Source organism: Bombyx mandarina, chromosome A1 (genome assembly GCF_030267445.1).
Source record: "Bombyx mandarina strain Sakado chromosome A1, ASM3026744v2".
Classification (NCBI taxonomy): domain Eukaryota; kingdom Metazoa; phylum Arthropoda; class Insecta; order Lepidoptera; family Bombycidae; genus Bombyx; species Bombyx mandarina.
This window is the reverse complement of record NC_143234.1, coordinates 8,508,245-8,535,092: the sequence shown is the minus strand read 5'-3', so window position 1 is coordinate 8,535,092 and position 26,848 is coordinate 8,508,245. Positions and strand designations below refer to the sequence as shown.

The following is a 26,848-nucleotide window of genomic DNA, read 5'->3' as shown; positions in this document are numbered from 1 at the left end:
AATATTACCTATACTTTATTATTCAATGTTCTTTTTCAGTCGTTTGTTTTTCTATTTTACGCATACGAGCAGACAGACCCATCTGTTTTTAAACGGTTACCGGATCTTGTATACGCAACGTGAATGTGTCGGCGTGAGAGAAAATAATAACTTAAAAAACCTGTCAGTCAGTTTTGAAGAATATATCGAGGGGCGAAAGCATATTTGGTTTGAGGGATATTTTTTCAACTTTACGGGAGAGCCATTTCAAGTCTGAAAATTCGGAAAAAAATATCACAACAAGAAAAACTTTATGGGGCAAAATTATTTGAAGTTTCGGTTTGAAGGGTGGGGCAGCCGTTGTAACTATACTGAGACCTTAGAACTTATATCTCAAGGTGGGTATTTACGTAGTAGATGTTTAAATGGGCTCCAGTAAACACAACACCAGGTGGGCTGTGACTCGTCCGCCCATCTAAGCAATAAAATAAAATAAAGTTAAATTAAAAACATCTAATTGTTTATGCTAATACTAAATATAACGGACCTTGAATTACAAAGATAAATGTAGCGTAGTAAGCTTAAACCAAATTAACTTAGACCTTTCACCCTGCGACATGTAATTTAAAAACAACAAAAAAACATATTTAGTTTGCAAATCGAACTAACATTTAATTTCGTCTAATTCTTTTCCTGTTGTTGATGTTTAGCATATTGAAGCGAAAGCGAATGGCTAGGATGGTTTTAGATACCTCAAGCACCGGTCACCGTCCTCGTCGAACCCGTCGCTTGCAACGAAGGGCTCGGTGAGTATATTAACCCAAAAACACAGCCCACTGAGTTCCTCGCCGGATCTTCTCAGTAGGTCGCGTTTCCGATCCGGTGTTAGATTCTATAAAGCGCTGCTGTCGCTAGGGCCAGTGTTAGCAGGCTTGAGCCCCGAGACCTACGCGCTAGGGTAACGCTGATATAGCCTATAGCATAGGTAGGGAAAAAAGAAGCGAAATTATCATTTCTTCGTTTAGAATCAGTCCTAGATGCGTGTGCAAATTGTCGTGTTAATCGGACGTCGGGACGTTAATTAAAATTATATTCAAAGATATTATTTAAATACAAATGTACGTATTATTATGGTACTTACTGGCACGCATACAAACCGAGCTAATAAAAAGAGTGCTAAAAACAAGGGTTCCGTAAATAAGATGCACGTTCACCCTTAAATTTAAAGAGGGCCAATAACAATGTAATTTTTAATTACAATAACGTAATTCCGTTCGGACTGTCGATAATCCCATTCTCACGGATCGTTTGGAACCACTGGGTCTGCGGAGGGACTTCGGTTCCCTCTGTATTTTGTACCGTATGTTCCATGGGGAGTGCTCTGAGGAATTGTTCGAGATGATACCGGCATCTCGTGTTTACTATCGCACCGCCCGCCACCGGAGCAGAGTTCATCCATACTACCTGGAGCCACTGCGGTCACCCACAGTGCGTTTCCAGAGGTCTTTTTTGCCACGTACCATCCGGCTTTGGAATGAGCTCCCCTCCACGGTGCTTCCCGAGCGCTATGACATGTCCTTCTTCAAACGAGGCTTGTGGAGATTATTAAACGATAGGCAGCGGCTTGGCTCTGCCCCTGGCATTGCTGAAGTCCATGGGCGTCGGTAACCACTCACCATCAGGTGGGCCGTAGGCTCGTCTGCATACAAAGGCAATACAAAAAAAAAATAAAAAAAAATCGTAATTCTTAACGTAATTTGTAATTACAAACATCAAGTACACAGTATTGTACCGAATACGCATCCTGAATCTAATATCTAAAAGAAACATCCAAAGCGATATTCATTGATACATTCTTTGTAGTTCTACAAGTCAAAATTTTCTTTTTAAGATTGACGGGAATCCTTTTTTCTTTTTTATGATTGAAGGATTACTGGTGGCCCGGAGGCCTTTCCAGTTTCACCAGGACAGTTGGGCGAGCAAAGGCTCAGCCAGGAGGGGTGGGATTTGCTAACAGCTATCCGAGTACCTTCAAAGGAGACCTAACAACTCAAGAGTAGTTGCTCCTCGACCGCGACCCGCTGAGAAGATCCGGCGAGAAACTCAGCGGGCTGATGTTTAGGTTAGGTTGCACGTCGAATTCTTTGTCGAGTTCGACGAGTATGGTTACCGGGGTTCCTAAGCCGGCTCCCAGTGTTAGAGCTGAAGGCGTCTAATGCAAGGGTTATTGGATCTGATGGAATCCGTAATCCGTGTCTAGACGTCTAGACGTGTCTGGGGTTGACGGGAACACGAATGGTATGGACTTTAAGCTTTCATGAACTATTTGAATAAAAATAAAACATTTCGGATGGTCAGCATTGTTTTTAAGACATATATCCTGCATCCATTCACTTTGACTCCCATATACTATTTTAAGTCGTCTAATTTGCGGCAATAAGCTCCTAGGCCTCTGTTGAGTTTTGTTGGCGCCGTTGCGGTGAGATGTTGGGTGCAAGGCTTCAAGGCTTATTCGAATAAAAGTGAACTGTATTTATAGCTGGTTTATTATTCAGTTTTAAGTTTGTACAATTTTACGGGACCGACAATGATTATAAAAATAAATGTCCAATCTGAATTATGTACTAAATGTCATATTTTCTCCAACATGTCATTGTAATTTATAACGTTCTCTAATATCTAAGAGTAGTCTCCGAGTAAATTGTTATTGTAGGCTCAAAGCAAACATCTAGATATTAAGAAATTTATATATATAATATCGTCTTCTCGCATTAAAATTGTACAACCGAAAAACTTACTAAATTTTATAGGAGAGTGTTTTAAAGGTTTAACATATGATATTTTTAATATTAATCATCTTTGCAAAATTTATTTTTTACCAGTAACATTATCTGTCTTTCAAAGTAAGATAAAATTATGTATTAATTTTGTTAATAGTAGTCAAAGTATAGGTAAACTAAAAAAAAAACTAAAACTAAACTTCGCTCTTTTGACAGTATTTATGAGAAAAATACTGGTGATACCAAATGATTCAGCATATTATATATATGCTTTATACAGCTTTAGTACAGATTTAAAGATAAAAGGCTAGTGGCCTTCCGCGGGCAGATTTTCCTGCGTGGACCACACTTTCCCTTAACCTTTCTCTTAAGCACTTTGTCTTAACCCTTTGAGCGCGAAGCATCGATAGATCGACTCTCCATTAATGCGTATAAAGTGCGGAGTGTCGGAATACCGACTATTTGCGCAATTATTTATATACATTAAGTATCGACGTATAAAGACGAGTTTTAGTGCGCCCGTATAAAGTTTTTAATAAGTTATTAACATTATAAAATAATTTTATCATTATTTAAAACTATTTTGCTATGAATTTAACACTGATTTTTGTATTTTATAAAAGTTTGTTTACGGTATACCTACTTTTTTTTAATAAATCCTTTCGCAATTTCTGCAAAATATGTAAAAATAAGCTCAGCACTAAAAGGGTTAATATTTGAGGCGAGTTAATTATGTGTGTACAAAAGCAGTTCTATAGGTTTAGCAGCTCAACACAGCCCAGCACACATTTTATGCAAAACATTTACAAATTATATACACGAACCTTCCATGTGTATTGTTATTTCCTCCACCTGTCCTGGTGAAACTGGAAAGGCCTCCGGGCCACCAGTAATCCTTCAATCATAAAAAAATATATTGTTCTTTCTGTTAGTAAAATACGTATCAAAATCGGTGTCGTGGCTTAGAAGCAAACGAAGAAACAGACAGACAGAAACCACGACTGTTTTGTAGTATGGTTCAAAATTTATTATACAATATTTAGAGATAATATATTATACTACATCGAAAGGTGAAAGGCTATTTGGTTTAAGCGACATTTTGCTTAATACGCGACATTTATCTTTGTAATTGAGGCCGTCAGCGCAAAAGTAGCCTAGCCTTACCAAAGTTATTATGGAGCAATGAGGCTTGAGTTTTCATATGAATTTGAATTTGAGGAGGCAAAAAAACAATACGCGCAAAAATAATGTTTACAAAGCCATCTGTTATCTATGGATGAAACTATGGATAGGCCGGTTTTGCATCAAAATTTATTATAACTAGTCAGGTCATAAGTATTGTCACACAGTAAAAACTTTTCTTTTAGAATACTTTTTTAGAGCCTCTGGGTCTGCGGAGGGACTTCGGTTCCCTCTGTATTTTGTACCGTATGTTCCATGGGGAGTGCTCTGAGGAATTGTTCGAGATGATACCAGCATCTCGTTTTTACCATCGCACCGCCCGCCACCGGAGTAGAGTTCATCCATACTACCTGGAGCCACTGCGGTCATCCACAGTGCGTTTCCAGAGATCTTTTTTGCCACGTACCATCCGGCTATGGAATGAGCTCCCCTCCACGGTGTTTCCCGAGCGCTATGACATGTCCTTCTTCAAACGAGGCTTATGGAGAGTATTAAGCGGTAGGCAGTGGCTTGGCTCTGCCCCTGGCATTGCTGAAGTCCATGGGCGACGGTAACCACTCACCATCAGGTGGGCCGTATGCCCGTCTGCCTACAAAGGCAATAAAAAAAAAAAAAAAAAAATACTGGCCACAAAAAAGTTTATTGAATTCGAATTTCGAATTGTTCATCAAAATAAAAAAGTGTGTGTGTCCGCTCCGACGCACGACTGGAGTTTACTGGATATAAAAAATTAAACGAAACAATACGAGAAATAGTTCTATATTACGACAACACGATACACTACAGATTATTAACAAATTAACGAGACACAAAACAAACGACTAACAAATATATGAAAATACAATAATGAGAGAAACGCGCGATCAGTACGAGGCTTTGTGGCGGACTGCCGGCGCAGCAGCCCGGCGTCACCTGCGATAACGCGGCCGCGCGTTGGCTCCTGATTGGCGCGCGCACGCATCACGCAATCAGGAGCCAATCAGGCGCATAACGCATTTCGTGTGACATGCTAGTACGATTTTGATTGGCGCGCGCACGCATCACGCAATCAGGAGCCAATCAGGCGCATAACGCATTTCGTGTGACATGCTAGTACGATTTTGATTGGCGCGCGCACGCATCACGCAATCAGGAGCCAATCAGGCGCATAACGCATTTCGTGTGACATGCTAGTACGATTTTGGTCCCCATAATTTTCATACCCCGGGCCTATATATGTAAATCGATTCTAAAGGAGTAAACTCCAAAAATGTATACTTTTAGAATTTTACTCATTTATTAAATATGGAGTGGACGCTTAAAGAAGACCGTGTTGCAGTTATTGCGTTGCATCGTTGCGGTTACGCGCCAATTCAAATTTTTAACATACTGAAAAATTTTAATATAACCAAAAGATTCATTTATCGTACCATCAAACGATACAATGAAGACTCTAGTGTAGATGACAGGTCAAGAAGTGGTCGCCTTCGGTCTGTTAGGACTCCAGCAGTGATAAAAGTTGTGAAGGCGCGAATTCAAAGAAATCCCAAACGTAAGCAGAAACTGTTGGCCTTTCAGATGGGGTTAAGCAGAACCACCTTGAAAAGGGTGTTAAATGAAGACTTAGGGCTTCGGGCATATCGAAGAAAAACAGGACATCGTTTGAATGCTCGTCTAATGGACCTGAGACTGAAGAGATGCCGTGCTTTGTTGAAGCGGTACGCGGAAAAAAATATCGGGAAATTCTTTTTTCGGATGAAAAAATTTTTACCGTAGACGAGAGCTACAACAAACAAAATGATAAGGTGTACGCACACAGTAGTGAAGAAGCGAGCAACCGTATTCCGCGTGTCCAACGAGGTCATTTTCCATCCTCGCTCATGGTATGGTTGGGAGTTTCTTATTGGGGCTTAACAGAGGTACATTTTTGTGAGAAAGGTGTAAAAACGAATGCAGTTGTGTATCAAAATACAGTCCTGACGAACCTTGTGGAACCTGTTTCTCATACCATGTTCAATAACAGGCACTGGGTATTCCAACAAGATTCGGCGCCAGCTCATAGAGCGAAGAGCACACAAGACTGGCTGGCGGCGCGTGAAATCGACTTCATCCGGCACGAAGACTGGCCCTCCTCCAGTCCAGATTTGAATCCGTTAGATTACAAGATATGGCAACACTTGGAGAAAAAGGCGTGCTCAAAGCCTCATCCCAATTTGGAGTCACTCAAGACATCCTTGATTAAGGCAGCCGCCGATATTGACATGGACCTCGTTCGTGCTGCGATAGACGACTGGCCGCGCAGATTGAAGGCCTGTATTCAAAATCACGGAGGTCATTTTGAATAAACTTTAGTGTCATAAGAATCTATGTTTTGTTAAGTTCATTTTGGTATATAAATGGTTACATAATGAATAAACTTGTTTCAATTATTTTACATTAAACATGGGACAGAATTTATGACCTGACTAGGTATTTTAAATAAATTGCAATCTATATATTAATACGTGAAGCAAAAATTTTGTATCCTTTTTTACGAAAATTGCGTGGACGGAGAAGTATGAAATTTTCCACACTTATAGAGAATATAGAGAAGAAATGCACAATGTTAATATTTTTTTTAAATAATGCATAAAAGATACATTAAATCAATAAAGAAAACATAACACACACTACATACCATGTATTTGACGCACACACGCATGCATACTATTTATTGTCAAACTTTTGTTCTTGACGTCTGTTGTTAAATTGAGAATAGATTAAATATTGTTTTCTTTTATTAATATTTTTCTATAGTGTATTCTTGGCGAAATTTGTGATTATAGAAGTATAATAGTCTTTGAAAATAGAATTATAATAGTGTACAAACTTACAAATTTCAATTAATTATAGTCGAATTTCGATTACTGCGGGACCACTAGTATACATAAAAGCGTGATTATGAAAAATTGTGGGCTAGGTCACTTTTGCGCTGACAGCCTCAAAGGTCCGCTTTATTTGGTATTAGTATCAGCAATTCCATGTTTTTTAATTGAACTTCAATTAAGCTTACCCCATTGAAATGGCTGAAGAAGTTTTTTTTGTTATGATATTTTTAGATAGAAACTTTAGATAAGTCTCGTGTAAAATTGCAAAAATGTTGCTTAAACAAAATAACTTTCACCCCTCTATATATTTTTGTAGTGTGTATAGTGTAGTGTAATATTTATAGTATGTCTTAATTTTATTTTTATTTTCTGGTAGGTAGTGGCTTTGGTGATGTCCTTAGGCAACGATAGCCACTCACGACTGTATGTACAGACTAACATGACATTTGAAATCAATATCTAGATCAGGATGTTTAAATATCTCACTGCCCTAGAAAACGCGGAAGAAATTCTAGAGTTGTTTGACCAGTTCCAACTCAGTATCAATCTTTACAGAGAATTTTATAGCCAACGAAATCATTAATGAATAAAATATATAAATCTAATACCTAGGCGGCTCTGAAAATTTCGGGAATTAACGAAGTGACACAACATTACTATTTAAAAATGTATTTATTGCTTTTTGAAGTATTCTCCGCGAAATTTGACACATTTTTCCATACGATGGAACCAATCATTGAAGCAACCATTCCATTCGGAAGTTGGGGTCTCCAAAATGGCCGTTTTGTAGGCGTCCACAGCTTCTTCAGGTGATGAAAATCTCTGTCCACGCAATTTATTCTTTATTTTAGGGAAAGTATAGAAATCATTAGGGCTTAGGTCGGGGCTGTACGGCGGATGGTCTAATAATTCTATGTTTTCTTGCTCTAAAAACTCTTTTGTTCTGTGCGCGGTGTGAGAACTCGCATTGTCGTGATGGAGGATGATGCGGCGGTTGCAGTTCTCTTTACGGAGTTCAGAAACGACCTGTGGCAAACAAATGCTAGCATACCATTCTGCATTAACCGTTCTTTGTCCCTCAAGAGGAATAGTCGTAACATGGCCGGTTTTGGAGACAAACGTGGCCACCATTTTTTTTGCAACACTCCGTGAACGAACAATTTTTGTTGGCTTTAACTCATTTTCGAACACCCAAACTCGTGACTGGTTTTTTGTTTCGGGTTCGTACGCGTATATCTAGGATTCGTCACCTGATACAATGTTGTATATAGCATTTGAGGATCCTGCGTGGAATCTTTCGAGAGTTCTGACGCACCAAGTAACGCGAGCCGCTTTTTGCTCTGCACAGAGCGAATGCGGTATCCATCGGGAAAACAACTTTTTTACACCTAATTGTTCATGCAAGATTATTTGTATTTGACTCATGCCAATGTCTAAAGTTGCCTGAATTTCGCGGTATGTCACATGTCGATCTTCCTCAATCAGCTTACGCACAGCATCAACGTTTTCTTGGGTGACTGCAGTTTTTGGACGACCTTGACGGGGATCATCACTGAGCTTGACACGTCCACGTTGAAACTCAGCAAACCAGCGATAAATTGTGGTTTTGGATGGGGCTTCATCACCAAATGCAGAAATCATCCGGTCAACACACTGTTTTTGTGTTAAACCACTTCGAAAGTCATAATAAATCATCGCTCTTGAATTTTCTCGAGTCAATTCCATTTTCTCAACGACTAAACAAGTTTGACAAAACCTCGTGACAAGACCGAGAATCTTTTTTAAAATAAATAAATGGTATTCGATTTTTAAAACCAAGGAGTTTTCAATTAAAAAGATTTTAATATGACAGGAACAGTGGAAATATTCCATTCCCGATACTTTTAGTGCAGCCCTCGTATAATTTGAAAAATTTATACGCTAATTAAATTCAAAATAATTGCTAGATAAATTGTGAATAGTTTTACGGATTAATCTCGTGTTTATTATTTTCATTTTATTTATTTATAAGGTTCCATAGCGAGTAGTAGTAGTAGTAGTAGTTTTCCAACTGGTAAGGCAAAGGTGTCATACCATACAGACGAATCCTTTATATACATTTTATATACATTTTTTTTTTACATGAAAAATGTTGATATGAAGTGAAATGAAATGAAATTGATTAACATGAAAGATGGCATGAAATGAAATGAAATGAAATGAAATAAGATGAGATGAGATTATATGGGATGAAATTTAATCTCAGTAAAATGGTGGTCATTTATCGAGACTTTTGCAGTGGACTTTTTTGGGGATCCCGAGAAGTTGCGTCCAGCGGCTTTGTTTTATTTTCCCACATTTGGGCACTTTCACAGATATTACGCATTTAAACCCGAAGAAACACTAAATGGACAAAATAAAACAAATCACACAACTTCACTCCTCGCATTCCCGCCAAAAAGTCGATTCCATAGACATTGTAACTATACTTGAGACCTTAGAACTTGTATCTCAAGGTGGGTGGCGCATTTACGTCATAAATGTCTATGGGCTCCAGTGACCACTTAACACCAGGAGGGCTGTGAGCTCGTCCACCCATCCAAGCAATTAATCACGTTAGAATTACCGTGCTGTTAGTAGAGGGTTACTTGTATACTAGTTTCATTACGACGAATATTCCTAAAATCATCTGTTTTTAAACTCAAATCTCCGTCCTATAATTACCGTTTCATTTATAAACACAAATTAAAAACGTCTGTGAAGATCTATTTAATTTATACATATGAATAAAATTGGAGTGTCTGTTTTTGTTATATTGACATAACCGCTTTTTACTATGTGCATGTAACCTCTACATCTCAAAAGAGGTTAATATGTTATAAAGGTGACATAAATGGTAATTTGAATATTGAAACATTAGAAGAAGGAACATTAGAAAATTTTAAAAACACTTTTGAATATTGAAATATAATAAACATAAAAACTGGTGAAGCAATAGCTTTAAATGTTGTTTCTCTTTATAGAGCAACTCCGTTTGTGCTATTTTACTAGGCTATATCCCTAATCACTCCCTAATAATATAAATGTACCGTACATACCAAAATAACATTTTTTACAATTTTTGTGTCTGTCTGACTGTTTGTTCCGGCCAATCTCTGGAACGGCTGGACCGATTTCGACGAAACTTTCACTGATAGGTAGCTGATGATATAAGGAGTAACTTAGGCTTACACATTTTACTGGTGGTAGGACCTGTTGTGAGTCCGCGCGGGTAGGTACCACCGCCCTGCTTATTTCTGCCGTGAAGCAGTAATGCGTTTCGGTTTGAAGAATGGGACAGCCGTTGTAACTATACTGAGATCTTAGAACTTATATCTCAAGGTGGGTGGCACATTTACGTTCTATATGTCCATGGGCTCCAGTAACCACTTAACACCAGGTGGGCTGTGAACTCGTCCGCCCATCTAAGCAATAAATAAATAAAAACATATATTACATTAACGGTTATTAATTATTATGGTAATATATAGGTATATTTGTGTAATTTCCACAGTTTTTCTTTTCTATATTTTGATTCAGTCGTTCGTTATTTATCTCCGAATGCATTGTCTGCCGAAAGTATATACAATAACAACGTTGAAATGAGAATCATGCTTAATACAGCACGTATGTGATCTTTGGTCGCTGCTATGCTAGATTGTGCACGTATCGATGCGTTTTCGGTAATTGAACTTATAAATAACCCAAGATTTCGATGAGCTAATTCATTTACGAATTCGTAATAATATTATTGTGATCTTTTTGTATGCCGGAATGGTGCCTCTCGGAATGGTGGTCGCCTATAATTAAATATGTGTTTGCGAAATATATTTATGAAATCCTGCTGAGTTTCTCGCCGGATTCCGATGCAATGATAGATTCTGCGAAGCACTGCTCTTACTAGGGCTAGTGTTAGCAAATTCTCTCAGGAAGGCCCGCGAGCTTTTAGGTTACCAGCGGTAGTGAATAAAAAAAAAGCGGAATCATTTGCTGTTACTACAAAAATAATGAGATGGTAAAGAATGTAAATAAGACGGTGTTTGCAAATTTCTAGAATTTAAGAGCCGGCAACGGTATGTATGTAACGCAGACAGCTCTTGGCGCTGCATGTAAGTATATAACGTAGGTATGTAGTTGTTGAAAATAATTTTCACCAACATCGATACGTCTGTGTGCTTAGTGCGAGTTTTTTAACGTTCTCGTTAGCGTAAAAGTTAACTATAATTTGTATACATTTGGAACAGCGCCCCTAGCGGCAAACGTTCCAACGCCATTCAAAATTGAGTTAACTTTTACGCTATCGAGAACGTTAAAAAACTCGCACTAAGCACACTGATTAACTTGAAACTTTAATACGTAAACTTAATAATCTTGACCATCATCAATAGATAACAATTAAATAGGTGTAGTTCATTGTTAGCTCGGTTTGCTATTTAAAAGTGTTTCTTTTATATCTACTAAGTTTTAGTATTAAATCATATTATAATCTGCGTAATAATTTTAGCGCGTAACACTATTATTGCCAGCCTGATAAAATACAAATAATTTACGTTAAAAATAACAACCAAATTTTAATAGACTATAATTTTATCTTCTTACGTATAAGAAAGAACCAAAATAAGTACAAACACCCTGTCGTCAGGTTTGAGTCCCGTGAGCTCACCTACTAGCCACGGTTATGCTGAAATAGCCTCTCAAGGCTATCAGCTTAGGTAGGAAAAAAAAAAAAACAAACACCCGGAGTAGAGGTTTAGTATATGTTAAAGTCACTAACTAACGTATTTGTATATTCTAATCTAAAAAAAACTTGAAAACCGACTTAAGAATTGAATGTAAATTTTATTAGCTCGGAGAGTCGCACCGAAGCAAATGTTAAAAGCGATATCGACGGACAGGGTCAACTATTATCTCAGATCCATTATCTATAATGTCATTAGGTAATTTTTTTTTAGCAGATTAGAACAATTTGTAGTTGTCAAAAAATTGAAATGTTTTTTTTATTCGTATTTTTTTTATTGCTTAGATGGGTGGATGAGCTCACCACCCACCTGGTGCTAAGTGTTTACTGGCCCATAGACATCTACAACGTAAATGCGCCACCCACCTTAAGATATAAGTTCTAAGATCTCAGTATAGTTACAGCGGCTGCCCCACCCTTCAAACCGAAACGCATTACTGCTTTACGGCAGAAATAGGAAGGGTGGTGGTACCCACCCGCGCGGACTCACAAGATGTCCTACCACCAGTAAACATGCCTGTGGACTCGAAAAGAAGAAGTATGTAATGCTAATTACCGTCTAAAGTTGTAATTTGTGACTTATGTGGGTCCCCACTCTCGGCTAATCTGATTTTGCGTGGTTACAGAAGTCATCAAGACCATCGTGAACCACTTCACCGATACAGAGAGATAGTTGTAAGACATTAGCACCTGTTCAAATGCATGACGATTCTGATGGAACCTATCTGTGGCCGCAAACCGGCCTGCCATTAATTCTCCGGTATCGTTTGAAGCAAACAAGTGCTTCTTTACGTCATAACATTTGCAAATATAGCAATATCTATATATTAATACGTGAAGCAAAAACTTTGTATCCCTTTTTACGAAAATTGCGCGGACGGAGGAGTATGAAATTTTCCACACTTATAGATAATATAGAGAAGAAGTGCAAAATGCTAATATTTTTTTAAAATAATGCAAAAAGATACATTAAATCAATAAAGAAAAACATTACACACACTACATACCATGTATTTGATGCACACACGCATGCAAATAGTAATTTATTGTCAAACCTTTGTTCTTGACGTCTGTTGTCAAATTGAGAATAGGTTAAATATGGTTTGTCTTTGTTAATATTTTTTATAGTGTAGTCTTGGCGAAATTTGTGATTATAGAAGTATAAAATACAATCATAATAGTGTACAAACTTACAATTCCAATTAATTATAGTCGAATTTCGACTACTGCGGGACCTCTAGTTATACATAAATATTTGATGGCTGTAGGTATGTAAATATCATGCAAGGACGTAATCTCTAGCCCGCGTCCTCCAGGCCACCGAGCTCGTTTCTTAATATTTAATAAAACATATTTGACATTGAATAGTTTTACAAGTTTAAAAAGACGGTCGCCGATGTCACTATAAAATAAATTATACCTTCAAACCTGTCCTTATAATAGCAAGAGAATCAAAGCAGCTCAGAGCATCAAAAGTGGTCAATGAATATGAATATATTATTTAATAAATATTATATGTTTGGAACTTAATAAATATAATTCCTGACCCTCTGTATTAGGAGCCGTCTACCGCAATAATAGGCTCTAACCTCAATCATACCTTTATTATTATTATTATTATTATTATTATTTACTGGATTTAGAAAAACGAATCTGGTAACCCTTCCAGCGTCTATACAGTGTGTATTTTTGTTACTAAACTCAAATGTCATTACTCTGTTGTTTTTTAGAGATTATTCATATTTGTTTATCCAAAACCATTATCCAACAATGTAAATGCGAAAGTGAGTTCGTTTGTATGTCACGCTTTCACATGTTAAGTATTCAATCGATCACCATGAAATTTGGCATACACGTTCGGAATTGCAGTAAAGAACATACCATAACGTATATTACATTACGCCTAGTAATTTTAACCATGCAAAAGAGAGCTTTATTATCTACGCGACTTCACTCGCAGTAATGTAGAAACTAGTTAAATTGTAATTATGGATATGTATAATATTATCTTTATCTTTATTCTTTATCTATCTATGCATACATAAATGAATTGCTGTTCGTTAGTCTCGCTAAAACTCGAGAACAGCTGTACCGATTTGGCTAATTTTGGTCTTGAATTATTCGTGGAAGTCCAGAGAAGGCTTAAAAGGTAGATAAATATGAAAATGCTCGGAATTAAATAAAAATAAAAATTTTGTTTTTCCTTTTTTTGTTTTAAGTTTATTTTATACAAAAGTTTGTCTTTTATTTATCGATTGAGGCACTGCGAAGTCTACCGGGTCAGCTAGTTATATGATAATTAATTGAATGGCGTAGTGTGCTTCAGACAATATGCAATTAAAAATACCAATCTCAATTTGAGATGCAAAATTTTATTTGTGAATTTACATTACCGCGAGTGAAGTCGCCGGTAACGTAGAAACTAGTTAAATTGTAATTATGAATACGTGTATGCAATTTTATTGCGTAGTTTACTTTCAGACAATATGCAATTAAAAATACCAATCTCATATTGAGATAGAAAATTATTTATGAATTGACATTACCGCGAGTGAAGTCGCGGGTAACGTAGATAGTAGTTAAATTGTAATTATGAATACGTGTATGCAATTGTATTGCGTAGTTTACTTTCAGACAATATGCAATTAAAAATACCAATCTCATATTGAGATAGAAAATTATTTGTGAGACATTGAATGGCAATAAACAATGAGTTACTATTATGTACTGTTGGAATATTAATTGAAAACATGAGTGGATGAAGGGATTAAGTACAATTTTTTAGATTTTTGAGTTTTTACATCGAATGAAGGTGTTATGTAACTATAAATCATATTAGACCTTAAAACTCTGGGTTTAAAGGCTATTTTTAGAAATTTCGTGTGATGAAGGAGCTATGACAAAAAAAAGTACAAATAACAAAAGTTTTTGGCCGTTTTCTCAAAATTAACAAATTGCATGATATCCCCTTCATCGTCATGTCTTCAATTATAAATGAAATAGGTACCTTCTATTCTTGTAAGTGGCGATTCATGGCTAGCGATTGGGCCCGAAGCATTCCTGATCCTGCGGACAGAATAGAAAGCAGTGTCGACGTCGCCCAAAACACATCGTTTTCGATCCTCCCGATCCACTAACGGTGCTTTTATGTACCTGAATCACCGGCATCGTTCTAGTAAATTAACCCACAGACACAGCCCGCTGAGTCTCACGCCGGATCTTCTCAATGGGTCGCGTTTCCGATCCGGTGGTAGATTCTGCGAAGCACGGCTCTTACTAGGGTTCGTGTTAGCAACGTCGTCAGGTTTGAGCCCCGTGAGCTCACCTACTAGTTAAGTTTACGCTGAAAAAACCCCTCAAGGCTCTGAGCTGAGGTAGGAAAAAAAAAAGGCCCCGAAGTATATTATCGAAAGTACGTAGCTTGGAGTATTCTCTACGAGGCACTCAAAAAAGTTCTGTTTCAGCACAATTATACCAACATTATTCTCGTGAGAGATGCGAAAATCCACTAAAAGGCAAAACTAAAAACATTTACAATTTACAAAATACATATACATTTTTTCAATTATGTTCCATGCTGATGTTAATGTTATTTGTAATGATAATTTATCTTGTTTTTTTTTTGTTTCAGCTTCAAAAAGACGTAGTAAAAAAAACTAAGGAAAACATATTTTGTCGAAATCAAGATGGCCGACGAAGTTATTTGTCACGAACACAGCTTAACGCCGTTTTTTAGACAGGTATTTGTTTTTTTTTTAGCGTCGTCCCAAAGAGATCTGGATGCGCTGTTTGAAGGAGGATATATGGGATATATAGGTTACAGACTATAACTATGACTTTTTGGCGGGAACGCGAGGAGTGAGGTTTTGTGGTTTATTTTATTTTGTCCATTTTGTGTTTCTTCGGGTTTAAATGTGTAATAACGGTGGTTTATTAACTGTTTAGTATTTGTTAAAGTGCACAAATGTGGGAAAATGAAACAAAGCCGCTGAACGTAACTTCTCGGAGTCCTCCAAAAAGTCCACTGAAAAAGTCTCAGTAAATGACCACCATTTTACTGAGGTTACATTTCATCCCATATCATCTCATCTCATTTCATTTAATTTCATGCCAATTTATTAAGTTTCCTTCGTTTTTTATTATTCGTAAACTGTAAATAATTAAAACAGCGAATCATGAAAATCTTATTGCTTGACGCTGGCTAATGCACAAACCGAGCCGGAGCCAAAAACTAAAGAAGAAAAAGGATGATACGTGAAACGTATGATATGCCTGAATGAAAAAAGTGGACATGCTGATTGATAGTAGAATAAAGGCAACAATAAGTTTTTTTTTAGCAACTTAGCTGAGAACCTTGCGCCGTTCAAGAATAATACGGACAGTACTAATAATACGATAGCGATAGTAATAATAACACAATTTGCGTAGGTACGTTAAGGCATTAATATTTTTGGGCCAATACGACTTTGAATATTTACCCAGCTATTCAAAGCGTCTTAACAGAAAGTGAAATCGCCCGTTCTGGCGTAGCTGGACTAGATCCCTAGGCTTTTTTTATTTTTTGTAGCCCTTGTAGGCAGACGAGCGTACGGCCCACCTGATGGTGAGTGGTTACTGTCCCCAAGGACTTCAGCAATGCCAGGGGCAGAGCCAAGCCGCTGCCTACATACAGGCGATTAGGCAGAGAAACAAAAATACGAAGCAGAACTTGGTAAAGATCGAAAAATTTAAACCTAAGTCAAATGAAGCTTCTGGAAGTATTCTATTAACATTATTAGTACATTGCTTCTGTCCTATACTATTGAATAAATAAAATAATAAAACAAAACGCTATGATTAATGGTCCTTCGAGTCATCTAGTTTCCTGCAACACACGCTTCCTTAACCTTTTTCCGGATCACCTTAGTACTTACTGGTCCCCGATGTTCTATAACACGGAAATAATCGATACGTTACCTAACAATTTAAAATACAATGTATTTTTCTAAAGACGTGTGTCAGCATTCATTATACGACAATCATAGTGCTGTTATAAGGTATTAGTTCGAGCACGGATTTGCAATCAACTTCAATGTCAACTTTATTATGTTATTATATTATTTTACTAGCTGACCCGGCAGACTTCGTAGTGCCTCAATCGATAAACAAAAGACTTTAGCTTTTGTATAAAATAAACTTAAAACAAACAAAAGGAATCCGTCCGACGGAGGACACATCAAAGGATAAACAAAATTGTTATTTTTATTTGTTTCCGAGCATTTTCATATTTATCTACCTTTTAAACCTTCTCTGGACTTTCACAAATAATTCAAAACCAAAATTAGCTAAATCGGTCCAGCCGTTCTCGACTTTTAGCGAGACTAACGAACAGCAATTCATTTTTATATAGATTTCAGCTCAAGTGTCTTCGCTAAGGGGTTCCGCTAGCAACTCGAATATCGAGATCTTACAGAGATTCCAGAACATTGCTCCTAGAACTATCTCAAACGGTCATTGGTTTGTAAGAAATAGTGAGTTTCACGAATACTTAGAAATGCCGACTGTTAGAGAGGAAGTCACCAAGAACAGCAAGAGATACAAAGAAAGACTAAATGAGCACTCAAATGAATCGGCAAGGTGCCTGCTAGACACAACTAGAGATATGAAACGTTTAAAAAGATGGCAAATTTTAGACTTAGACCGAAGAGTACTGCTATAATTGATGATATTTAATGTAATGTCATCCACAACACGAACCCCTTGGACCAAATCTGATTATGACTATATAGCCGATTGCAGATAATTATAGAAGAAAAAAAAGTTTAAGTGTCTACTTATCGCTTAGATCTAATAAAGGCTCGTGGGGTTCTCGCGGCCCCTTAGGGGGGCGCGGTTCGGACTTCGGGGAACCCCCTTCTGCCCGGACTAAAGCTCTCTGGATAATAGGACAGAAGTGATGAATTTGCTGGATATATATATAATGTACTATTTTATTCACAGCAAAATAAAGTTTAGCCCAGTAAAACTATAGCACAAACTGAGTTGTTCTATAAAGAGAAACAACATTTAAAGCTATTGCTTCACCAGTTTTTATGTTTTTTATATTTCAATATTCAAAAAATTGTTTAATAATTTCTAATGTTCCTTCTTCTAATGTTTCAATATTCAAATTACCATTTATGTCACCTTTATAAGATATTAACCTCTTTTAAGGTTTATGACATAAATTATATAGAGGCTACATATATTATATATGTTGGCAGAAAAAGTGTCGTCCGTTGCAAGTGCTCTATGCCAATGTGGTTGTTGGTTAATACTCTTCTTCATTTTCTCTTCTTGAGTGACTATCCGATGCATTTTTATTTCTTGATAAGGCCCCTGAGGCCACCGTTTTCAAATTCTACGAGCTGCATCGTAGGTGGCAGGGCGTAACTAAGAACTATTCTCTCTTTATAAATATGCCGCCGCTATACAAGGGCTGGAGGGGGAAACTAATCTCTGAGAATGTCTTCGGGCTCCCCCGATGTCAGCTTAAGGATTAACGACCAGAAAATCGCGTGGTGGTTTTACTGGTGGTAGGACTTCTTGTGTGTCCACACATGTAGGTACCACCACCCTGCCTATTTCTGCCGTGAAGCAGTAATGCGTTTCGATTTGAAGGGTAGGTCAGCCGTTGTAACTATACTTGAGACCTTCGAACTTATATCTCAAGATGGGTGGCGCATTTACGTTGTAGATGTCTATGGGCTCCAGTAACCACTTAACAACAGGTGGGCTGTGAGCTCGTCGACCAATCAAAAAAAAGTTCTCGCTTCTCCAACAAAAGAGCAAGTCGTATGACTTCCAAAATTCTGTAATCTACTGGAAATCTATAAGAATAATGCAAGCTACTCTCATCCTGCCTGTTTCTATCATGCATCATAACGCTTTGCAGCTTGAACGATGGGACAACCGTTGTTATTATAAAACAGAGATATAAAACTCATGTCTTAAAGTGCGTGGCGACATTTACGCTGTTGCTTTCTATCAGTGGTCACGTAACCACTTCACACTAAGTGTGCCGTGAACTCATTCACCCATCTAAGCAATGAACTAAAGATTCATTCAATACTGTAAGAACTCAAAAAGGTTCCCGCTGGTTAGTACTGGTAAGGTTTTTTCTTGTGCACGCACGGACAGGTTTTAGCAGAAGTCATTGCTCGGGCGAAATATACACGATCGACCCTCAGACACAACCCACTTTTTTTTTCCGCCGCATCTTCTCAGTGGGTCGCGTTTTCGATCCAGTGGTAGATTCTGCGGAGCACGGCTTTTGCTAGGGTTCGTGTTAGCAACGTCGTCAGGTTTGAGCCCCATGAGCTCACCTACTAGTTAGTTAAGGCTACGCTGATATAGCCTCTCAAGGCTCTCAGCTAAGTAGGAAAAAAAAACACGATCGGACCACCGGGTATGTATAGTAATTACACTATTGAAAAAACCCATAATCGACTTAAACGAGAAGACGCATTGTAACTAATCCTAGAACTAATACAACCGGTTTGATCTTAACGTTTCTAAACCTGTCGCTTTATCGCGATTTATCGTAGCTTCACAGAAACAGCGACGAGGAAATAAAGAACATAATTTAAAAAAAAAACTAGTTTAAACCATAAGACCTCTGGCGTACTCCTTTTTTTCCCTACCTATCTGAGAGCCTTGTGAGGCTATATCAGCGTAACATTAACTAGTAGGTGAGCTCACGGGGCTCAAACCTGACGACGTCGCTAACACGAACCCTAGCAAGAGCCGTGCTTCGCAGAATCTACCACCGGATCGGAAACGCGACCCATTGAGAAGATCCGGCGAGAAACTCAGTGGGCTGTATCTGAGGGTTCATTTACTCGTCGAGCCCTTCGTTGCAAGCGACGGGTTCGACGAGAACGATGACCGGTGCTCGAGGTACCTAAAAGCACCGTTAGTGGATCGGGAGGATCCGAAATGACGTGTTTGGGGCGACGTCAACTGCTTTCCATTCTGTCCGCACGATCGGGAATGTACGTACTCCAATGTCAACGATTCAATATCAATGTCAATGGATGCGACTGTGCAGAGGCCGATGTAAACCTTCAAAATTTCGAAGAAAATGTTACTACGTAAATATCTAACAAGTAGCACGTGCTCACCCAACCGGATGAGAACGTGCTCACCGGACCGGTTTCTCGCCGGATATTGCCAGTGGGTCACGATTTCAATCCAGAAGTAGATTCTTTTTTTATTTATTGCTTAGATGGGTGGACGAGCTCACAGCTCACCTGGTGTTAAGTGGTTACTGGAGCCCATAGACATCTACAACGTAAACGTGCCACCCTCCTTGAGATATAAGTTCTAAGGTATCAAGTATAGTTACAACACCTGCCCCACCCTTCAAACCGAAACACATGACTGCTTCTCGGCAGAAATAGGCAGAGTGGTGGTACTTACCCGTGCGGACTCACAAGAGGTCCTACCACCAGTAAAGAGGTCCGAGAGATTCTGCGAAGTACTAGGGCCGGTGTTAGTAATTGTCTCAGTTTGAGCCCGTGAGCTTACCTACCCATCTGGACGTAAATGGAATAGCACCAGTGAATAGGCATCCCAGGAGAATAAGCAACAAAACCTACTTACTGTTACGATATTTCCATTTGGGTTGCTTGCTCATCTATCTGTTGCGAGCAAAAACAATAGGACGCGTAAAATTAATTCTGATATCGTATTCCAGCTATTGGCTGTAAGCGGAGTCGTGATGTACATGATAGGGACCGGAGCGAACATCGCGTATCCCGGGGTCCTGTTGCAGCAACTGCGGCAGCCAGACTCAGCAGTCCAACTCACCCCGGACCACGAGTCTTGGGTTGGTAAGTGGTTTGCTCATCCCGATGGTTTTGCCAGACAGTGCTAAGTTAAGTTTAGTTAAACGGCCAAACTCTGACCGGTTTTAGACATATACCGACGACACAACTGCGTTAGTAGCTCCCATCTGGAGATGTGAAGCTGAGGGTCCAATCGTGAGCATTATTTGTTACTCATACACGCAACATCTTCGTGGCAGAAATAGCTGAGAGGCCATAGATCCGTATGTTTGATGTATTCTCTTTCTTTTTAATACGCTTTTATTAGCTTCAGACGTATGTATGTTAGTATGTAACGGAATCTTTGAACATGATTTTGACCCCCTTCAAAACGTCAGATTAACTCGAAATTTCGTATATTTATTAAGGATCGATGGCAATTCAACGTGAAAAAAAATATTGAAAAATAAAACATTGAATAAATTGAAAATCAACTAAAAAATTAAAAAGAAATAATAGTTAGTTTAAAAAAAACTAACAAAATACGCTTTTATAGAAAATCCAACAAAAAAATAGAAAATAAATTTTAATAAATATGAATTAAAAATAGTGTAAGAAAAAATGATTTTATTGTAAAAAAAAGCGTGGGTTGCTTTTCAGGATATTATCAAAATAACCCTTCTACTCATATCTGTTCATAAAAAATTTATAACTACTGATACCATGCCATTTTTTCTTACACTATTTGCAATTCAATTTTATTTTCTATATTTTAGTTTTTCTATAAAAGCGTATTTTTTTAGTTTTATTAGTCTTTTTTTTTAATTGCTTATATGGGTGGACGAGCTCACAGCCCACCTGGTGTTAAGTTACTAGAGCCCATAGACATCTACAACGTAAAACCACTGGTGGTAGGTCCTCTTGGGAGTCCGCACGGGTAGGTACCACCACCCCGCCTATTTCTGCCGTGAAGCAGTAATGCGTTTCGGTTCGAAGGGTGGGGTAGCCGTTGTAACTATACTGAGATCTTAGAACTCATATCTCGAGGTGGTTGGCGCATTTACGTTGTAGATGTCTATGGGCTCCAGTAACCACTTAACACCAGGTGGGCTGTGAACTCGTCCACCAATCTAAGCAATAAAAATAAATAATTAAAAACCAGTAATTACGCAAATTATAATTTTGCGGGTTTGATTTTTATTACACGATGTCATTCCTTCACGGTGGAAGTCAATCGTGAACATTTTTTAAGTACGTATTTCATTAGAAAAATTGGTACCCGCCTGCGGGATTCGAACACCGGTGCATCACTACATACGAATGCACCGGACGCCTTATCCTTTAGGCCACGACGACTTCATATTATTTATTCTTATGCGCTCTCACACATATGCAAGTATGTCCATGAAGATGGGTCCGCTAGTGCGCTTCCTTTGACTCTTTCCCCTCCACATGACTAAGAATGAGTATGTATATGCGAGTTTAAAATTCTCGGCACATGCAATAACCAAATAAATGCTTATCATCTGACCACCACCCTGCCTATTTCTGCCGTGAAGCCGTAATGCGTTTCGGTTTGAAGGGTGGGGCAGCCGTTGTAACTATACTTGAAACTTGTATCTCAGGGTGGGTGGTGCATTTACGTTGTGGATGTCTATGGGCTCCAGTAACCACTTAACACCAGGTGGGCTGTGAGCTCGTCCACCCATATAAGCAATATAAAAATTAAAAAAACCAAAATAGATAGTTTCATAGTGCTTACAAACCACAATTATTACGTGAAGTCATTTATAAATCCCGTGGAAACACGATTCAATGTTAAACCAAGAACTTCGATAATCACAAATATTGTACTGGACGAAGCTAATGATGAGTTTGTGTTCCGAAAATTACACATAAGTACACGTGATTTACGTTCATTGAAACTGCCACGAAAATGTGTCACGTTCCACGCAGTTTTCTCTCGATTATAGGTTTTACGAACACACACGACATTGGGTTCAACTTTGACTTTTGCAAACACAAATACCAAACTACCATGAAAATATCGTCGCTGCAAATTTAAAATCTTCTATGTGACATTTTGGGCCTCTTCTTTCTACCTATACTGATAGCCTTGAGAGGCTATATCAGCGTAACCTTAACTAGTAGGTGAGCTCATGGGGCTCAAACCGGAAGTATTGCTAACACTGACCCTAACAAGAGCAGTGCTTCGCAGTATCTACCACCGGATCGGAAACGCGACCCACTGAGAAGATCCGGCGAGAAACTCAGTGGGCTCTGTCTATGGGTTAATTCGCTCGTCGAGCCCTTCGTCGCAAGCGACGGGTTCGACGAGGATGGTGACCGGTGCTTGTGGTACCTAAAAGCACCGTTAATGGATCGGAAAATTTGGGTCAAAATCATGTTTTCATATATGTATTATGAAAGTTATTTTGAATACCTATACTCAGCCAAAAACTTCCATGTGCATATTTCACTTTATTACGCGCCAATCTTAAAAAATCCTAAGTGTCTGTTTGCATTTTATTGTAGATCAAAGTATCCTGTGTGCTATAAAAAATTTCAGGGGGTAGTTTTATTAGATTCTCTCGTTTGATACTCCTCCGTTCGCGCTATTTTCGTAAAAAGGGGCACAACGTTTTTGCTTCGCGTTTTAATATATAGACTAGCGGCCCGCTCCGGCTCCGCTCGGGTCTTTAACAAAAATTTCAACGATATTTGACGTTGTTATATTTTTTTTAAATAAAAGAACACTTATTGCGGCATAATTATAATAGTTAGACGTATGCTGTCACGACACTTTTTGTAAATAAATGTGTTCTGCAAAGTCGTAGTATATTATTTTATTATATATAATAGTTTTCGAATAAAGATAATATTTTAGGTATTTTTTTACATCTTGGGTTACATTCTTGAAGTTTTAGTAAGAATCCCCAATTTTCTTCAAAAAAGATTATAGCCTCTGTCACTCGGGAATAGTGTAGTTTCCAAATAGTGAAAGAATTTTTCAAATCGGCTCAATAGTTTCGGAGTCTATTCAGTACAAACAAATAAACAAATCTTTCCTCTTTATAATATTAGTGTAGACTAGCGACCCGCCCTCGCTTCGCTTCGGAAACATTAAATTTTATTATTGATAGCTGAGTCCCGCGATGTTACCCGCGGTTATTGTCGTACCGCGGGGGAAGCCGCGGGGCGAAGCTAGTCTTAAAAAAAAGTAGCCTAAGTTACTCCTTATATCATCAGCTACCTATCAGTGAAAGTCTCGTCAAAATCGGTCCAGCCGTTCCAGAGATTAGCCGGAACAAACAGACAGACAGACAAAAATTGTAAAAAATGTTATTTTGGTGTATGTACCGTATATATATATTCATATGCATGTAGCAAAAAGCGGTTATTTCAATATTACAAACAGACACTCCAATTTTATTTATATGTAGGTACAGATGATCTACAACCTTTTTTAGTTCTCGTTTCCGTTATTCCAGCCTCAATACTGGGCTTGGCGCTGATCTCGGGTATTATCGTGGCGCCGTTCAGTCTGGAGCATCTGGGCAGACGCATCACCAACCAGCTGAGCACGTTGCCTGCTCTGGGCGGGTGGGCGTTGATGATCACGGCCAAGGGACCGGCAACCATCCTCATTAGTCGTTCATTGCAGGTAAGCAGATAATCTAGTTAGGTATAGATAAGTAAATAGGACTAATTATCGCCTGTAGCCCTAAACACATCATTACGGATCCTCCCGATTCATTAACGGTGTTTTAGGTACCTCAAACATCAGTTACCGTGCTCGCCGAACCCGTCGCTTGCTACGAAGGGCTTTTTTTTTTATTGCCTTTGTAGGCAGACGAGCATACGGCCCACCTGATGATAAGTGGTTACCGTTGATCATGGACGTCAGCAATGCCAGGGGCAGAGCCAAGCCGCTGCCTACCATAAAGTACTCTCCGCAAGCCTCGTTTGAAGAAGGACATGTCATAGCGCTCGCTACGAGTAAATCAACCCATAGACACAGTCCACTGAGTTTCTCGCGGTATCTTCTCAGTGGGTCGCGTTTGCAATCCGGTGGTAGATTCTGGGAAGCACTGCTCTTGCTAGCTAGCACTCTAGCTAGCACTCTGGTTTGAGCCTCGTGAGCTCACCTACCCGTCAGGACGTAGTTGAAACAGCCTCTTTGGCTACCAGCGAATAGGTAGAGAAAAAAAATTATGTAAGTAACACGGAAAGTCGAACCGGTATACTGGTTAAAATACCTTAATGATTTATCGGTTATATATCATTTGATGAATTGCCATGCAAATTATTATCGTTGTAGAATATTGTAGAATCTTCTGACCGGTTTTTAATGTCGGTGACAGCCATATTCAAATACAATTCAACCGGCAGAATCAATAAATAGTAGATTCTCAGGACGCAACGGATTGATTTATATGAAATTTCTTCGTTCTAACTATAATATAGATTTTAAATAGATTCGGGGTGGCATGAATGATAAGGCGCTTGTTGTACTATCATCGAGCGATGCGTCTATGCAAGGTTTGAAATCTCGCAGACAATTACATTTTTTCTAATTGAATAAGTAGTTAATTCATGTTCCCCGAATGACTTTGGCTATGGACAAATGATAACAAAAAAGAAGTCTGCGAAGAACAAAAACTTATATATAATTTGCGTAACTAATAAAGGTAAATTTGAGAGGTAAAGACGTCCTCTCAATATCAGTGGCGGTATTCGCGTTGTGATGTATAGTACTTAAGTAACCACTTTTCATTAGGTCCGTCGTCTCCCTCACCATAAACCATAATAATGTAAAACGTACCACCAATTTTAACCTTTATTTTGAGGGAAATTTGCACTGACTTGTTTACTATCGTTGTGCTAATTGTTCTTTCTACCCTTGATATCCATTCATATGTAAACAGCTTCATCCACAAATTACCTACCGCGAGCCCTACTATCGATTTCTCGTGACGTACAAACTTTATGTCGTAACATCTTGATCACAAGGTATTCGTTTCCAGTATTTTTCACTACACAATGGCAGATGCAAATCAATTTGATCATTCAGGACAGATTCGTTCAGTTAATTTGCGATCGGTTCACGAGTAACAGCTCAATCAACAACCGAGCATTTTATTAATGCACGTGATGTTACTCGCAATTACTGTATTTGATTGGAAACTATTTGAGGGTAATTGTCTATCATTACGTCTTCTCCGTTTGCTCTAGTGAGAAAATCTAAAGTGTACTCTCGTCATTGGAGAATAATGTCGTAATGGGCTTAGAAATGTAGAATTGCGAACGTGGCGCATTAAATAATACTATTCCTTTATAATAATCAAAAATTATCTCACATTTTTTTTACGCTTTTCTCAATGAATCGTTTCCGCCATCTTCTTTTTCCCTGTCATTCTCTCTCACTTTCTTACTGTTTTCTCTCACTCACATCTTAACACTCCGTTCCACACTCTATAGTTAAAAATTATCTCACACTTTTTTTACGCTTTTCTCAATGAATCGTCTTCGCCATCTTCTTTTTCCTGTCATTCTCTCTCCCTTTCTTACTGTTTTCTCTCAGTCACATCTTAATGCTCCGTTCCACACTCTATTCATACGTTCCGTTCTTACCAATCCTATATAAACAGTATTGATTTTTTTAACACTGATTTACAGTATTTCGACCAGTCACCTAACTATCGCTCTTTGTTGTCTGTTGTTAAATTGGTAAAGATAAAGAGTAAGATGAATTTTAGATGATTAGAAATATAACGATTCAGTTATACAGCGATAGAGCATTATGGTTCTGCTAGGGAATTTGAATGTATCATAGAAATCTTCACACCAATGTTCCTTCTTGAATACATCGCGTTATTTGAACTGTACGCACTTTTATTTTCAATTCGCATAGTTCTTGAGAATCTTCTAAGAGTTCGAATCTCTTTATTTAGCGTTTGGTCGAAAATCAAAAGTATTATAAAAAACAATTTATCTACCGCAAAACTTGATTTAAAACAAACGTCACCATCGGCCATCGACTCATTTTCCTCGTTTTTTTATTCGGTCAACTCCTATGAGTAGTTATTGAATTCTTTTCAAAATTCGTATAACAGGTTTTACTTGTAGATATTATTTGAATACTGTTACTATAAGGGATATGTTTACGGAGGTTTTTTTTTTATGTTCGCAGCGAACTGCTCTGTTTTACTAATTAAATTAATTGGAGATATGTAACTTACTAGTTTATGTAGACTTTTTTATTGCTATGTTAGACTGACAAGGCCTACGGTCCTCTGGATCGTTAGCGACCATGGGCATCAGCAATGCTAAGAACAAAGCCAGCTTTACCGCTGAGGACTCTTCAGAGCTCTTCCTTAGCTATAAACTTCTTTGCCCCTTGCTACCATCTAGATGTGACAGTGATCAGATGAGGTACACGATCAGCGCTTTCAGGGGCAAATATAGGTATCAAATATACCACATTTAAAACCTTGTTCATAGGGCCACAGTGCCAGG

The 26,848-nt window shown here is 38.2% G+C and overlaps 1 protein-coding gene across 1 annotated transcript in view; it reads left to right on the top strand.

Annotated features, from left to right (window-relative positions):
* The window catches only part of LOC114253598 (facilitated trehalose transporter Tret1), a 30,083-nt gene that overhangs the window by 1,114 nt on the left and 2,121 nt on the right, over positions 1-26,848 (top strand). Inside the window, exons 2-4 of the mRNA XM_028188539.2 lie at positions 15,175-15,283; positions 20,260-20,395; positions 23,821-23,993. Of these exons, the coding sequence (XP_028044340.2) occupies positions 15,230-15,283; positions 20,260-20,395; positions 23,821-23,993 (363 nt within the window). The 5' untranslated portion in view covers positions 15,175-15,229. The remainder of the gene's footprint in view (positions 1-15,174; positions 15,284-20,259; positions 20,396-23,820; positions 23,994-26,848) is intronic.